Below are 15,774 nucleotides of genomic sequence, written 5' to 3' on the forward strand. Positions count from 1 at the left end.
ATTAGCCCATTCATTAAAGTCAGGAAGGCTCCCTGTTACATTGCTGTTACTTTAGAGACAACACCATTAGCCCATTCAGTGAAGTCAGGAAGGTTCCCTGTTACATTGCTGTTAACTCTAGATACTATATCATTGGCCCATTGAGTGAAGTCAGGATATTCTTTACCAGCAATAACTCCAGTAGTAGCTGTACTGGTACTGGTAGCATCTCTAGCAGCCAATTGAACCAGTGATAAACTAAGTATTACGACCAGTAGCAATACAACGAGACACAGCAGTATAGCAATGACAACCAATGGTTTGCTCCAGGTTGACTGCTTTGATGTAGTCTCCATAACACCTCCTGTTGATTGATGATTGCTATCATTCCTCCTTACATCAGTATTGAAATAAACCAGCTCATAAGGATTCTCTTGTACAGGAGCTAGTATCTCATGCTCTCCCTTTCCTTCCATCGTCTTCAACACAAAGAAATTTACTGTTGTACTTGTGGTATAAATGTAGTAGATGATATCACATTTGGGGTTCCAGCTAAGGAACTATACTATAAACATAATTATTTGATGTAACTTTAAACTACTCAACTACGTACATACAAGTGTATCTCCTTACCACATCAAATTAAATTTGTAGATTCTAAGTATTGAGCCATTTTTGATGTGGTAAAGAGATACACTTGTATGTACGTAGTTGAGTAGTTTTAATTTGTATCAAATAATTATGTTCATAGTATAGTTGCTTAGCTGGACCTCCAAATGTGATAAACTGATTATTTATGAGTGACTTTAAGCTTCAAAAAATAATAATATTATTGTTAATGGTTAACCTCAAGCAGATATCTCAGTCCTCAGGTATTACATTACTTATACACACACACACCTCCAGACAGGCTGGACTCTTAATGTATAAATTAAATGCAGTTAGTATTTAATGTATGTACTATTCTATTTCATTACTTTATGCATTATAGGTACTCCTTGTTGATAAACTGATTGATCCAGTTGAGTTAGACTTCCTTTTAAGGTTCCCTTGTGTACCTAATGTCACTAGTCCTGTTGACTTCCTCTCACATAACTCATGGGGAGGGATCAAATCATTATCTGGCATGGAACAGTTCAGGAACCTTGATAGAGACATTGAAGGTAATACAGTCAGATAAGTTACATGTTTATGTACATGCACCTTTAGTCAATTTTAAGTGTTAATTTAAAATTGAAGTGGCATGAATTTACAACTGTAAATTTATACTAAAATCAAAAGATAATACTTGAATAAGTTAAATTATAGTTGAGTCAAGCCTCTAGTATATGTATATGTACATCAAAAATGGTAAAGTTAATACTCATTAAAAGTGGACACTATAAACACTAATGATATAGTGTCACATTGGCTTGTGTAATAATTCTAGGGTCAGCTAAAAGGTGGAAGAAGTTTGTTGACAGTGAGATACCAGAGAAAGAGAAGTTCCCTGGAGAATGGAAGAACAAGACCTCACTCCAGAAACTCTGCATGATGAGGGCACTCAGACCAGACAGGATGACATATGCAGTAGTGTAAGTTACATACTACACTATATTGTACTGCAGTAGTGTAAGTTACATACTACACTATATTGTACTGCAGTAGTGTAAGTTACATACTACACTATATTGTACTGCAGTAGTGTAAGCTACATACTACACTATATTGTACTGCAGTAGTGTAAGCTACATACTACACTATATTGTACTGCAGTAGTGTAAGTTACATACTACACTATATTGTACTGCAGTAGTGTAAGCTACATACTACACTATATTGTACTGCAGTAGTGTAAGCTACATACTACACTATATTGTACTGCAGTAGTGTAAGTTACATACTACACTATATTGTACTGCAGTAGTGTAAGCTACATACTACACTATATTGTACTGCAGTAGTGTAAGCTACATACTGTAGCTGGTAATTTGGAGGGGAGAAATTTGGTATTTTGGTATTCATTTGCCATTATAAAACCCACCATTTTGAACCATTTATAAGCACATGGACACAAATTTGCCAAATTAAAACCTACCAATCACCAAAAATCTAATAATTCACCAAAATTCTACCTGTCCAAAATTATCAGCTAAGTTATAGATAAACTAACACCTGAGTGTATATCCAGTAACACGAAACAGCTGTAGTTTATCTGGTTTGTACTACAGTGTGTGGGTGTATGAAAGGCACTGTCGTCTAACTACCAGAATTGGCAGTTAGATGATGGCTTCTAACTATGCTTCTAACTACCCCTGCTGTGGTCTACACTATATAAACTCTTGGTGGTGCCTTTGATACACCCACATACTGTAGTACAAATGTATATGCATGTATATGGTATGGTATCTCCTACATCTGTAACTGTTCTATGTACTATGCAATATTTTGATCATTATTTACAGAACATTTATTGAGGAGAAGCTTGGCACAAAGTATGTGGAGAAGAGAGATATTCCATTTGAAGTCTCCTACCAAGAGAGTGGTCCTGGTACACCAGTCTTCTTTGTCCTCAGTCCTGGAGTGGACCCTTTAAAAGATGTTGAGGCCTTGGGAAAGAAAATGGGATTTAGTTTGGACAATAGGAACTTTCACAATGTATCCCTAGGACAGGTAAAGATTATAATCTCATCTATTTGTACATGAAATAATGTAAAGTGTACATTATATCTACTTATTCGTATCAAGGTTATATTAGAATGTGTCTTTTTAAAATAATCAAATTATGCTATGCATGTACATGTGTAGGGTCAGGAGGTTGTAGCTGAGAATGCTCTTGATGTTGGTTCTCAAGAAGGTCACTGGGTCGTACTTCAAGTAATAATGATAATAATAAATACCTCAATGGCTTATAATATCAAATGTATGTACATGTACATAATATAGAATATTCATCTTGTTGCAAAATGGCTGCCAAAGCTTGAGAAGAAGATAGAGCAGTACAGTGAGGGCAGTCATGAGTCGTATAGAGTCTATGTATCAGCTGAGCCTGCTGGTGACCCCAGTGCCCATATAATACCTCAAGGTATTCTGGAGTCGAGTATTAAGATTACTAATGAGCCTCCTACTGGTATGCTGGCTAACCTTCATAAAGCACTGGATAATTTCAATCAGGTCAGCAGTATATGCATACAGGAATAAAGATGTTTGAATGTGTAATTTTTGATCAGTATCAGCTCAAACTTTCTACACAAAATTAGAACATGCATATATGTATCAGAAAAAAATTGTAGAATTGGAAATTCTCACCTTTTCATTTTTGGCAAAATTTTTATTGTAATGTTATATAGGATACTCTTGAGATGTGTTCACGTGAGAATGAGTTCAAGAGCCTCCTATTCTCCCTCTGCTATTTCCATGCTTGTATTGTTGAGAGACGTAAGTTTGGGCCTCAAGGATGGAACAGATCATATCCTTTCAATACCGGCGACCTCACTATCAGTGTATCTGTCCTTTATAATTACTTGGAAGCTAATTCTAAAGTATGTGTCACTATATACTAACTGACTCAATGGATACACTGTATAGGTACCATGGACTGATCTTCGCTACTTGTTCGGTGAGATAATGTATGGTGGTCATATTACTGATGATTGGGATAGGAGACTCTGTAAGACCTACCTTGAAGAATTCATGAAACCTGAACAAGTAAGTACATGTACAACAGTACAATAATTCTTTGAAAACATGAGCTAAAAATAGCCTAAAATTGACCCGAATTCCCCACAGAAATGGACAGTTTTATTAGTACATTTATACTTAGCATGCTATGTAGATTTTCATCATTGTATTTATATACCTCTACTTGTAGTTGGATGGTGATCTTCTCTTTGCTCCTGGTTTCCCCATACCTCCTAACTCAGACTACCAAGCCTACCACACTTACATTGATGATGTACTCCCCCCGGAGAGCCCAGTACTATATGGACTCCATCCTAATGCTGAAATCGGATTCCTAACCACTACAAGCGAGAATCTATTCCGTACTGTTTTTGAAATGCAACCTCGCGATTCCTCTAGTGGGGATGGGGCTGGAGCTAGCAGAGAAGAAACTGTGAAGGTTCTTCTTGATGAGATATTAGAGAAACTACCTGAAGCTTTCAATATGGCCGAACTGTCAAGCAAAGCAGAAGAGAAAACACCATATGTGCTGGTGGCTTTGCAGGAATGTGAACGTATGAATATGCTGACTAAAGAAATGAGGAGATCTTTAAAAGAAGTTGATCTTGGATTAAAAGTAATTTTAAAACTGACAACAGCTTGAGCCCACTTGTAACTGAAAATTAGTAGGGATTTTCTAAAAAATTAACACAAATTGTGTAGCTAAATTTAGAATTGTAAAAGTATAGACAACAATAGTTTTGTAGTACTTAGTTTCATCCTGATTATTATTATTATTATTTTTTTATAGGGAGAGCTGACCATTACTGCTGACATGGAGAACCTTCAAAACTCACTCTTCTTTGGTACTGTACCTGATAACTGGACCAAAAGAGCCTACCCATCAATGAACAACCTAACAGCTTGGTACGCTGACTTGCTTCAGCGCATTCGTGAACTGGACTCATGGGTCTCCGATTTTAACATGCCACCTTGCATCTGGTTAGCAGGCTTCTTCAATCCTCAATCATTCCTCACAGCCATCATGCAGTCCATGGCTCGTAAGAATGAATGGCCTCTTGACAAGATGTGCTTGCAATGTGACGTCACTAAAAAGAACAGAGAAGATTTTACTAGCCCCCCACGTGAAGGAGCATACGTCCATGGACTATTCATGGAAGGAGCTCGCTGGGATATACAGACCAGCTTATTACAAGAGGCAAGACTTAAGGAACTGACTCCTTCAATGCCTGTGATGTTCATCAAGGCAATAATAGTTGATAAACTTGATCTGAAGAATATGTATGAGTGCCCTGTGTATAAGACAAGGCAGAGGGGACCCACTTATGTATGGACCTTCAATCTAAAGACCAAGGACAAACCAGCCAAGTGGGTTATTGGAGGAGTCTGTCTTCTACTTAGCATTTAAACTATAGCATGAGAACTATTAGTTGAACTATAGTATCACTTATCATTTAATAGGCATTTAAACTAGTGTCACTAATAAATAGCTTTAGTTGAACAATTAGTATTAGGCATTACTTTGAACTGGTAAATACAGTTGTAGTATCATTATTAAAATAGAATTAAAAACAGCATTTACTAACTGTGAACATTTCAATGAATATTAAGAATGCAATGTACTATACTGTTCATAGAAGGTGTTAATCTGTGATCATTCATTCATGACATCTGGGAGCTCTTTGTCTCTAGTTTCCATTTTTAAAAACAGCGAGATACATAACTGAACCAAAAAGAAGCACCCCCATATTGTAGGGGAGAGCCAAGTGTAAGTATTTGATAAGCTAGCCAGGTATCCACTAGCAAATGGTAGCCATACTCCATTGACACTGCTTGATCCTGTCATGAAGGCCATTGTCATTGATCTAACGTTAGTCGGGTATGATTCTGATATTGATGTTAACAAGAGTGTATTTATGGGGACCATACCAAAGAATATAAATACAATAAATAGGGAAGTACCCACTTGACTTTGATGTACAAAGGCCAATAGAAAGAAGGAGAGCATTGTAAACCCACTGAATAATCTTAGTGTGTTTATTCGACCAAATTCAGGCCATTCGACAATTATTGCCATTAGTAGTATACCAGGAATTTGTGCAGTGAAGCCTGTAAAAGTCACAAAATAAGGATCTATCCCAAAATTAATGAGTAATGTAGGGAGGAATAATGTTGATCCATAGTAGGCCAAGTTTTGTGTGTTGTATATGAACAAATAGCAGAGCGTAGTCTTTAAATAAGGTGCCTTGAATATTTTAAAGAATAATTTTACTTGTGTGGACCACTGACTCTTTTGATGCCGAAAATTTTCAAACTGCAAGTTATGATTGCCGTTGATAAATTGCTCTCTGCTGGTGAAAGATTCTATATCCTTCCTGTTCACTTTTGCTATCAATGACAATGTTTTCCATGCTTTCTGTCTATTATTAACATTGATCAAATACCGTGGGCTCTCAACCCAAAACAGCAGCCTATAAAGTACAACAAACAAAGATGGTATACTCGTAGCAAGTATGAAATACCTCCAACCATTAGCGTAATTTGATACCAGCCAATAGGCTAATCCTCCTGTTACACATGAACCGATTGCACGAACAAACCCAGTCAATAGTGTCACTTTCCCTCTGTATCTAGTAGGCAGGAACTCAATGAGCATTGGGTGTACTATTGCAATGATTCCACCAACTCCCAATGAAGCAATAAACCTCAGGCTGACCAGCATTAGGAAACTCTTGGAAAGTGCTGACAAAGCCACAAATATGTGGATCACTCCCATGCAAGTTGCATAAGGCCAAATCCTTCCATACCTGTCGGACAGGTAGCTGAAGATGAGGCCTCCTATGATATTCCCAACACAAGTTGATGCTGGTAAAATGGCAAAGGTGACATCACTGAAACTCCATTCCTCTGTGACCTGTACACTGATGAATGTGAATGTCAATGATTCACAGGCATAAGCAAAGTACGTCATTCCAGCGAGCAGGAACACCAGAACTTGAAAGGGACCCAGTCCTATACTTTGTAGAAGAGTCTCTATAAGAGGATAATGGCTGGTAGTCCTGCATCTTGTCATTTTGTCAAGCAAAAAAATAGTAAAGTGACGCCTATACTGCAGTGAAAAAAAAATAAAAAAGGGCCTGTCCGGGATTTGAACCCGGGACCTCTCGCACCCAAAGCGAGAATCATACCCCTAGACCAACAGGCCCACATTGCAAACAAAATGCGTCATTTATAGTAATTATACGTTGCCGTAACCACATCATTCACCATACATGTTACATGTCCATTAATAAAGCACACAAACATTACACAACGACACTAGTCTACATTTCAAAATCAAATATTAAAGATTCTCTTCTTTGAACGATAGCACTTGGAGAATAGCAGTCAGTCTCAGATTCATCATCTGAAGTAGCCCTTGAGTCCAACAGTAAGTGGAGAGCATCTTCATGACTCTCAGTCCTACTCTTCTTAGCGCACCAGTACCAATAGGATGGGAACCTTTTCTTTATAGCAATATGAGTGTGAGCAATAATCGTGAGCAGGAACAACACTAGTGATATACTTACTGATACTCCAGTCAAGTATGGATTAATACCCCACTCCAAGTGATTGGAGAGCATTGTTAGGAGGCTCAACATTAATATATTCACAATATAAATTAACTCAATGCGACCTACAATAGTTTCTCTGTATATGCCACCACTGGATAGCCATATAAGGATGCCACAAAGCACTACTATTATAAAGTCATTGAGGTGTATTGCAGATCCAGTGGTATAGGAAAATATTGATGCAATCAATGCACGAGATACCAATAGAAGTCCTGTCCAGAAGCGATACTTGTCTTTAAAAGGGCCAGTATAAGCATCAATCAATGGCTTTAGTTTAAACATAGGGTCAGTCCTGCAGCATATCTTGCAATTGAGGCGCTGCAGCCATTGAGAGGAGAATACTAGCCCAGTATAAATCATCCCAACTAATAGGAATACCACTGACATCAGGAAGAGGATGCTGTGCTTAAAACTAAAGTACTCTATGTTTGCATCAATGCTCCAGACGTGATGAGTGTATTTGTCACTGCATTTGATGCTACTGAACATCAGTGAGCGTGTTACTGATCGAAGTATCTTAGAATAGGACATGAGTATGAGTGTTGCAAGGACCGGTACATTGTTGTTACCAAATATTCTTGAGAGCCTACCAGAATAATGAGACCCAATTATAATGGCCCCCACTATGAGCCATATGTATACTGGGAATACAAATTGGAGCCAAGTCTTCCAGTAGCCATCCAGCCCATCAATAAAACAAGTTTCAATGCCTAGGTCAAGATTGAGCCATGATATGAATTGACTTAGAACTGGTAGATTTGCATCGTTTGAGTAAAATGTGATTGCATTCAATTTGAAGGTATTTGCATAAAACAGTAAGCCATTGATGCTTCCAACAGATACAGTTAAATTAGTAACTAGTAGAAATGCAACTAGTGCCACACCAGCCACAATGAAAACCAGGATAAGAGACAAGTATTTATTATTGCATTTGTAGCATCTGTTTGAACCCAACATGAGACTGAGTCCAGTGGAACAGCTACCACACAATGTTCCTGATCTATTCTGTGTACATTGAGTATCAGGGTCATCAATGCTAAGATATGTTTCAGTAGTCTTGCAGTAATTGACGGGACAATTTTCATGAACAATGGTGCAATTGTAGTCTTGATCATAGTAGATCCATCTGTTTTGTGACTGGCGAATAGGATACTCTGCCCATGAGACATTGCACTGGATATCCTCTGCTTTCTCAAGAGCAGGGTCACAAACACACTCACCTGATTTCAACTGAAAACCATGCGGACAGCTGAGAAACTTTATATGAACAGTGAGAGGTGAGTCATCAAAATAATAAGAAGATCCAGTAGTGCCTATCGTCATAAAACTATTATCAGTTTCTTGTCCAAACTGTTTCACAGTGTATGAAAAATTCTTGCACTGCGTTCCTGTCTCCTGTTTTGAGTTGCCTAGTGTCACATTGACACTGTTAGTTTCCATTGTTAATACGCTAGGACTGATACCACCACACATGCCAACAGTCACCAGTGAGAGATATACTCTACCTCCAGGATACACTTCCTTCTGTATTGATCTACTGCTACAGTTAACACCATTAGCTTCAGTACATGTACACACACCATATGGATTGGAAGAAATAGCAGATGAAATGGGCTTTGAAAACTTATTGAGTAGCGGGGTTGATTCATTACAGTCTAGAACATCAAAAAATGAATCAATGTCATTATTTTTCCTACATTCAAACACATTTCCACCATACACATCATTCCCAGCCACTATTGCAGTATTGTTGGTAAAATGAGCTCGTAGCAGTCCAGTTTGACATGCAGGGACTCTAAAAGGATACACCTCACGTAGCAGACTGTATGACTCAGAATATATACCACCTCCTTTAACTGCTGTGTTGTTAATAAGCTCCACTACACCTCCTTTATTTGATATGGTCTTTGCTGAAGATTTGTTATCAAGCCAAATTCCACCACCATTGTGTGGTGAGGTGTTGTTAGCAATGATACTAGCATCATTACTGAATACTAGTTCACACATGATGCTCAGCACTCCTGTCATCTCATTGCCGATCACTTTCAAACCTGATATCTTAACTTTCCGTCGATTTAAATGAGAGCAGTAGCACAATAAAGAGCTGTAGTGATTATCATAATCACTAGCATGATTATACGTGTTACTAAAAATAGCAACATTGTTTAATTCAATGTTTACAAACAAGCTAACAATCAGTAATCCTCCTCCATAGCTTGCAGTATTCCTTTCAAAAACACTGTCACATATTGTAAGCGGAAAACACTTCGTCTTACGTTCGCATTGGACTTCGACGTAAGCTCCACGACCAGTATTACCACTAACATTTAATTTGTGCAATGAGACAATATTTGAGTTTAAAGTACTCAACGTTAATCCACTTGCTACAGGTAGTGAGTCACCTCTTGAGAAGTTATTAGCAGAGAATGTAGAGCCAGTGATGTACACGTTAGTTAAAATTGTCTTTATATTGAGGCCACCATTAGGTGCACTGTTATTGAGGAAGCTGCAGCGAGTGATTTGCACAGTGCTGTATTCCTGATAGTCTCCAGTAGTGCAGTTAGTTGTTGTGTTCTCTGTGCTATTAATGTCAATGTATAGTCCAGCCAGTGTATGTAAACCAGTGGAGAAACTAGTGTGTGTTACATTAGCTGATACAATGGAGTTGTTACCTTTTATTGATGCATGAAAGCATTGGCTACCATGTTGGCAGTTCTTGAAAAAGAAACAATCATACATCATAACTGTTCCTTTTCCTTCATTCTTGGTGTACATAATACCAGAGCCAGCTGAATTCAGTATTGAAACAGAGAGCATCTTAAAACTAGACACGTTTGTCAATAAGATTCCATTCCCACAGCCAGTGATGGTAAAACCGGCAATGGACACATGCTGGACTGAGTCTAGTGTAAAAGCAGAATATGTAGCATTACCAGAGCATGAAAGAGTAACTTCAGAGTGACGAATAGAAGAATCATTTGACCTGTTCATCTGTCCTTCGTGACCAATAAAAGAAACGCTGTTAAGATTACGAAATAAAAGACTTGAATTCAAAATATGGACACCAGGTAGCAATATAAAAGACATGTCACTACTTTTATTATCATGATAGTGATCATCCATTAGTAACTGGCTATGATACGATAGAGTGTGACAAGTAGCGTTACTTCTATTGTAGCAGTAATCATATGAACCAGAACCTTCTCCAGGAACAGTTGGCAGTACATAATGATGCTTATGATGATTCCTGCAACTGCAGACTGCAATCAAGGCAGAAAGAAGATAGAAAATAGCCAAGAACATTTTCAAATGAGAGAGCTTTGCAATCAAGAGAAGACTACACTATTATACGCTGGAACATTGTGACGTAGAGAATGAAGTAACTTTCAAAGAATCGTCGAGCCTTAACCAGATAACCCAATTAGATAATAACCAAGCCTTTCACAGATATGTCACGCAGCATCACGTAGTAGGACTGTCTATCACATTAGCAGTCATTAGTACTGGAATGATGTGCCCCACATGTGGTGCTGTTATACAATGGAGTGGTCACATAATCACACATTGCCCTTATGTCAGAATACTAGCAGCTTTTAAAAGTATTCATCTCTTTATTAGGAAAGGAATGTGTGTATTGGCATACTAAACAATAAGCATGTAATTCACTTACTACCTATTGGCCATATTTAGGCATTGATATGGAATCTGTTGGCACTATAATGGAAGGATTGGTTACAATGAGTGTAAAATGTTAAACATTTAACAATAGCAATGACTTAACACAACTGTATTCATTTCAATAATAATGTTCGCCTCACTTTAACATAAAATATTATAATTTATAACATTCAGTTTCATCACACATTGAATTAGCATTACAATCTTTTACTGAAACCTCTCTTATGACCCAAAGGCACTAGTCTATAGTAACTGACAGCTAGTAGGATGATAGCCAGTCCTAGTATCCCATCAACAGTTGCTAGTGTAATCTGAGGGCCAGTGGCATCATACACAAAAGTAACAAAGAGAGGACCAACACATCTAGCAAGACTACCAGAAGCTGTTATTAGCCCCATCATTATACCCTGTGAGATAGGTACACAATATCAAGTAAAAGTAAAAGAAGAAATAGACATGTGCAGTAACCAGTGTGTCTGGAGGTGAGTATCAGCAATGTACTACCTGAGTCCCTTGATATCTGCCCTCAGCTTCACCTCAAGCAGATATCTCAGTCCTCAGGTATTACATTACTTATAGACACACACACACACACACACCTCCAGACAGGCTGTACAAGCAGTATCACATACCTGTGGTTTAGGACCAAGGAGTTTAGAGAAGAGTGTGAAGCAATACACAAAAGCTGCAGGATAGCCCAGTGTGAATATAATGGCTCCTATTATGTACTGGGATAAGTACAGCCTAGGCACATGAGTGCACCATTTTAGCTTTGGGTATCTACAGCCAAGAGCCACAGTGGAGCTGTTCTGTGTTATAACATATGATGAGTTTAATGTGTCTATATCTATTAAGAGTATCAATGAATTCATAATGATATTGCCTTACCTATCATTCCTACTTTAGGCAGTTCATTTCCAAGTGGCATAGTTATTAAGAATCCAATGCACATTAGGAAGAGACCAACCATTATACCTGTTCTCTCATCAACACTATTAATAATGTCCGTTAGATTAACAGTAACATGTATCAGAAAATGTAATTAAAATGGAGAATTCTCTCATAGTCACTTTAAATGAAATTTGGGCCTATACTAATACAGTGGACTTCATTCAAATTTTTGAGCAACTTAAAAATTTGTAAAAAATCTAATTTTAATATACATGCATGTATTCATTATTCATTAACATTATTATTAATTATTATTGTTATTTATACTTACCATCTAACGATACATCTTGCACTAAAGAAGTTGATAGCTGATATTATTGACAAAACGCCAAACAACAGATTATTATAAAATACACCCTGCTTCTTTGTCCAAGCAAACTCATCCATACTGTATGGTGTGACAATACTGCAACAAAATATAACAATAGCACATCAATATGTATCAGGAAATTTAATTAAAATTTGTGGTGATTTCGGAGCCATTTTTTAGAAAAAACCATGGGCTATAGCCTTGGGTATTTTTCAGAATTTTGGCGTTTTCTTAAAATGGTCGTAACTCAAAAAATTGAAGTCAGAATCACCTCAAACTTTCTACACAGCATAAGGACATCAATATGTATCAAAAAATGTAATTAAAACTTGGGGTGATTTTGGAGCCATTTTTTAGAAAAAACCATGGGCTATAGCCTTGGGTATTTTTCAGAATTTTGCCGTTTTCTTAAAATGGTCGTAACTCAAAAAATTGAAGTCGGAATCACCTCAAACTTTCTACACAGCATAAGGACATCAATATGTATCAAAAAATGTAATTAAAACTTGGGGTGATTTTGGAGCCATTTTTTAGAAAAAACCATGGGCTATAGCCTTGGGTATTTTTCAGAATTTTGGCGTTTTCTTAAAATGGTCGTAACTCAAAAAATTGAAGTCGGAATCACCTCAAACTTTCTACACAGCATAAGTACATCAATATGTATCAGAAAATGTAATAAAAATTTGGGGTGATTTCGGAGCCATTTTTTGGAAAAAACCATGGGCTATAGCCTTGGGTATTTTTCAGAATTTTGGTATTTTCTTAAAATGGCCGTAACTCAAAAAATTGAAGTCGGAATCAGCTAGAACTTTCTACACAGCATAAGGACATCGATATGTATCAAAAAATATAATAAAAATTGGGGGTGATTTCGGAGCCATTTTTTGAAAAAAAACCATGGGCTATAGCCTTGGGTATTTTTTAAAATTTTAGCGTTTTCTTAAAATGGCTGTAACTCGAAAAATTGAAGTCGGAATTAGCTCAAACTTTCTACATAGCATAAGGACATCGATATGTATCAAAAAATGTAATAAAAATTTGGGGTGATTTCGGAGCCATTTTTTTGAAAAAACCATGGACTATAGCCTTGGGAATTTTTCAGAATTTTGGTATTTTCTTAAAATGGCCGTAACTCAAAAAATTGAAGTCAGAATCAGCTAGAACTTTCTACACAGCATAAGGACATCGATATGTATCAAAAAATATAATAAAAATTTGGGGTAATTTCAGAGCCATTTTTTTGAAAAAACCATGGGCTATAGCCTTGGGTATTTTTAAAGAAAGAGACTCATTACAATTACAATGTACACCTCACGTTTCGTATAATGAGAATGCAAACAATATTGCAAAGAAAAGGACTATAAGGACAGCTGCTCCGATACGATCATGTTTAAGTGATTGTGACTCTTGATCAGAATTAATGGCCGGGGTACCTAGACTTAATGAACGTTCATCATCACTATCTGTAAAGGAAGAACAATTAATAGTAATAAAATATAATATTTACATGTATGTCTATTATGTCATTTTAAAAACAGATATCACATTCAATATTCAAATGTTTAAATCTTCAAATATTCAAATGTTGAATGCAATAGCTTACTAATAGAGATAGGTTTGGTCAATACTATTGTGTTGCTCTTCTTTCTTTTTGGTGTGATCCTGTACTCTTTAAAGAAAAAGACCAGTAGTATCATATTAATGATAGCTAATAGTGCACTGAGATATGCTGGTCCAGTATACATGTCAAAGTGAAGATTGATCTTTGGTATTACATACCCTTCACTGCCCAGTGGTACAAAAGCAAGACCAAGTACTACAATAAAATAATAAATAAGTAAGTATTATTAACATCACTGATACTGATCTAAGATCACTGATACTGGTCAGTGATTGCTGATATAAATTTTATGGGAATTAAAAATTTATTGGTTAACAGTTTGATTTGAATCAATCCACAAAACTTTAAACCCAAGACAATACCAGAAATGCCAGTGTATTACACCTTACCTGGTCCTACGATAAACCCAATGGCTGTGGCTGCACCAATAATACCAAAGACACCTGCTTTCTCAATGTTGGTAGTAGCTGAGGAAGCATAGGAACGGACTACTGCTGACATACCTAATAATAATAATAATAATAATAACAATCTGATAAAACTATATCAATTATTTGGAGCTAATTAGCTGACTAATTGCCAAAAAATTTGGAAACAAATCATAAAAATGGCATTCATTAAAACCACCTTTATAATACATAAACACACACACAACATCAGACAGTAGTAGTACAGTACCTGCTCCAGCTCCAATCAAACCCCTCGATACCAATAGCACTATTTTACCAACAGTAGGAGAGAATACAACAGCATAGCAATAAAGAATATTAAATACAACTGTCATCATGAGCCCAGTCTGTAGGGGAACCATGGCGTGTTGGTAATCGGACCATAGTCCGAACAATGGTGACGATAATAATTGACCGAGGCTATATATGGCAACAATGTATCCGAGAAATGATGTAGAGGAAGTATTATTAGTAATCTAAGAATAGAAGATAAAAATAGTAACAAATTGTATCATGTCTAAAAATAGACACACATAATGTGTGTTTAGCCTCTATAATAACATAAAAATATTAGAGTTTATTTATGAAAATAGAGACACCTTTATAATAAGAATACAACAAAATATATAAAGGAGCATTATACAGTAACTGGATATTATCATAATCTGTAATGTGATATAGTGACTATCAATACTTACCTTTTGTAGATAAGGATAAATTGAAGATATCACTACAGAGAACGCTAAAAAAGAAATTATAATAAATTTTTGACCATTGGTCTAAAATACAATGTACATAAATCACTTAAATATTTAGTTATACAGTATTGTTTGGTACACCAATGATGTGTTTACTCAACACTGTATAATAAAATAAAATAAACAGGATCAATCTACCACCCACTCAAAGCGATCAGACATCACTTACTGACAGAGCCAAGGAACATTGTGAAGTAAAGGACATACAGAGATATCCATCTTCCCTTGCTTTCCTTTACTTTTAATGGAACATCATCCGCTCTAGTCAGTCCAGTCACGTCAACAACGCTCTCGCTTTAAAGAAGAACAAGGACAAGGCTAAGGACGGTTGACTCTCGGCAACTTACCTCAGGTTGACACTGTGATTGGTGGATCCATTGGCGTATCCATTGCTATGAATATACAGTATATAGGTAGCAGTAAAATAGCATGCTAACCTTTCCCTTCTTTTTGGAAGTAGTGGATCAGTTTCTGACATCGCTGTAGGCTTTGCTATGTTGACAATGAAATTACTGCAAAACACACCTTTTAAATAGAAGACCACACCTCTAAAATGATGATCTATGATGCATTGTGGAACTAATCATTGTAATGACACAATTGAGTCCATTCATGATGGAGTGTATCTTCCTTGCTTTCACCAGTCTTGCTACAATCTCATAGTCCTGATTCACCTCATATGATTCATTAATCAGCACTAAAATATCATGACTCATAGCTATGGCATGTCATGTATGATCTATGACTGATTGCC

The 15,774-nt window shown here is 36.7% G+C and overlaps 3 protein-coding genes and 1 non-coding gene across 4 annotated transcripts; 1 reads left to right on the forward strand and 3 right to left on the reverse strand.

Annotated features, from left to right (window-relative positions):
- The first annotated feature begins 951 nt into the window (after positions 1 to 951).
- LOC100639698 (dynein beta chain, ciliary-like) lies at positions 952 to 5,228 on the forward strand. The gene is made up of 9 exons (XM_019999089.1): positions 952 to 1,142; positions 1,409 to 1,553; positions 2,424 to 2,631; positions 2,767 to 2,835; positions 2,905 to 3,132; positions 3,309 to 3,500; positions 3,547 to 3,666; positions 3,830 to 4,255; positions 4,430 to 5,228. The coding sequence occupies exons 1-9, from the start codon at positions 1,106 to 1,108 to the stop codon at positions 5,045 to 5,047; spliced, it is 2,043 nt and encodes a 680-aa protein (XP_019854648.1). The 5' UTR covers positions 952 to 1,105; the 3' UTR covers positions 5,048 to 5,228.
- On the reverse strand, positions 5,161 to 6,902 carry LOC105313502 (organic cation/carnitine transporter 7-like). The gene has a single exon (XM_011406989.2). It carries the CDS (start codon positions 6,710 to 6,712, stop codon positions 5,294 to 5,296), a length of 1,419 nt encoding a protein of 472 aa, XP_011405291.1. The 5' UTR covers positions 6,713 to 6,902; the 3' UTR covers positions 5,161 to 5,293.
- On the reverse strand, positions 6,773 to 6,844 carry Trnap-ugg (transfer RNA proline (anticodon UGG)). The gene has a single exon. It is a non-coding gene; the product is annotated as a tRNA-Pro (tRNA).
- A 4,079-nt stretch (positions 6,903 to 10,981) lies between the features above and the next one.
- Positions 10,982 to 15,768, reverse strand: LOC100639825 (major facilitator superfamily domain-containing protein 8-like). Its single transcript, XM_019999074.1, has 12 exons — positions 15,458 to 15,768; positions 15,368 to 15,412; positions 15,190 to 15,314; positions 14,961 to 15,004; positions 14,492 to 14,738; positions 14,203 to 14,316; positions 13,796 to 14,008; positions 13,508 to 13,655; positions 12,154 to 12,288; positions 11,820 to 11,923; positions 11,564 to 11,778; positions 10,982 to 11,338 (listed from the first exon to the last, which is right to left on the reverse strand). Exons 1-12 carry the CDS (start codon positions 15,496 to 15,498, stop codon positions 11,129 to 11,131), a joined length of 1,641 nt encoding a protein of 546 aa, XP_019854633.1. The 5' UTR covers positions 15,499 to 15,768; the 3' UTR covers positions 10,982 to 11,128.
- Between the last annotated feature and the right edge of the window lie 6 nt (positions 15,769 to 15,774).

This window comes from Amphimedon queenslandica, unplaced genomic scaffold (genome assembly GCF_000090795.2).
Source record: "Amphimedon queenslandica unplaced genomic scaffold, v1.1 AMPQUscaffold_13290, whole genome shotgun sequence".
NCBI lineage: Eukaryota > Metazoa > Porifera > Demospongiae > Haplosclerida > Niphatidae > Amphimedon > Amphimedon queenslandica.

Coding starts and splice junctions, on each gene's coding strand:
- LOC100639698 (XM_019999089.1), top strand. CDS start 1,106: ATGGAACAGTTCAGGAACCTTGATAGAGACATTGAAG. Junction 1,554..2,423: donor AGGATGACATATGCAGTAGT/GTAAGTTACATA, acceptor CATTATTTACAG/AACATTTATTGAGGAGAAGC. Junction 4,256..4,429: donor AAGTTGATCTTGGATTAAAA/GTAATTTTAAAA, acceptor ATTTTTTTATAG/GGAGAGCTGACCATTACTGC.
- LOC105313502 (XM_011406989.2), bottom strand. CDS start 6,712: ATGACAAGATGCAGGACTACCAGCCATTATCCTCTTATAGAGACTCTT.
- LOC100639825 (XM_019999074.1), bottom strand. CDS start 15,498: ATGTCAGAAACTGATCCACTACTTCCAAAAAGAAGGGAAAG. Junction 15,413..15,457: donor CTTCCAAAAAGAAGGGAAAG/GTTAGCATGCTA, acceptor GTATATTCATAG/CAATGGATACGCCAATGGAT. Junction 11,339..11,563: donor TCCTTGGTCCTAAACCACAG/GTATGTGATACT, acceptor CCTATCTCACAG/GGTATAATGATGGGGCTAAT.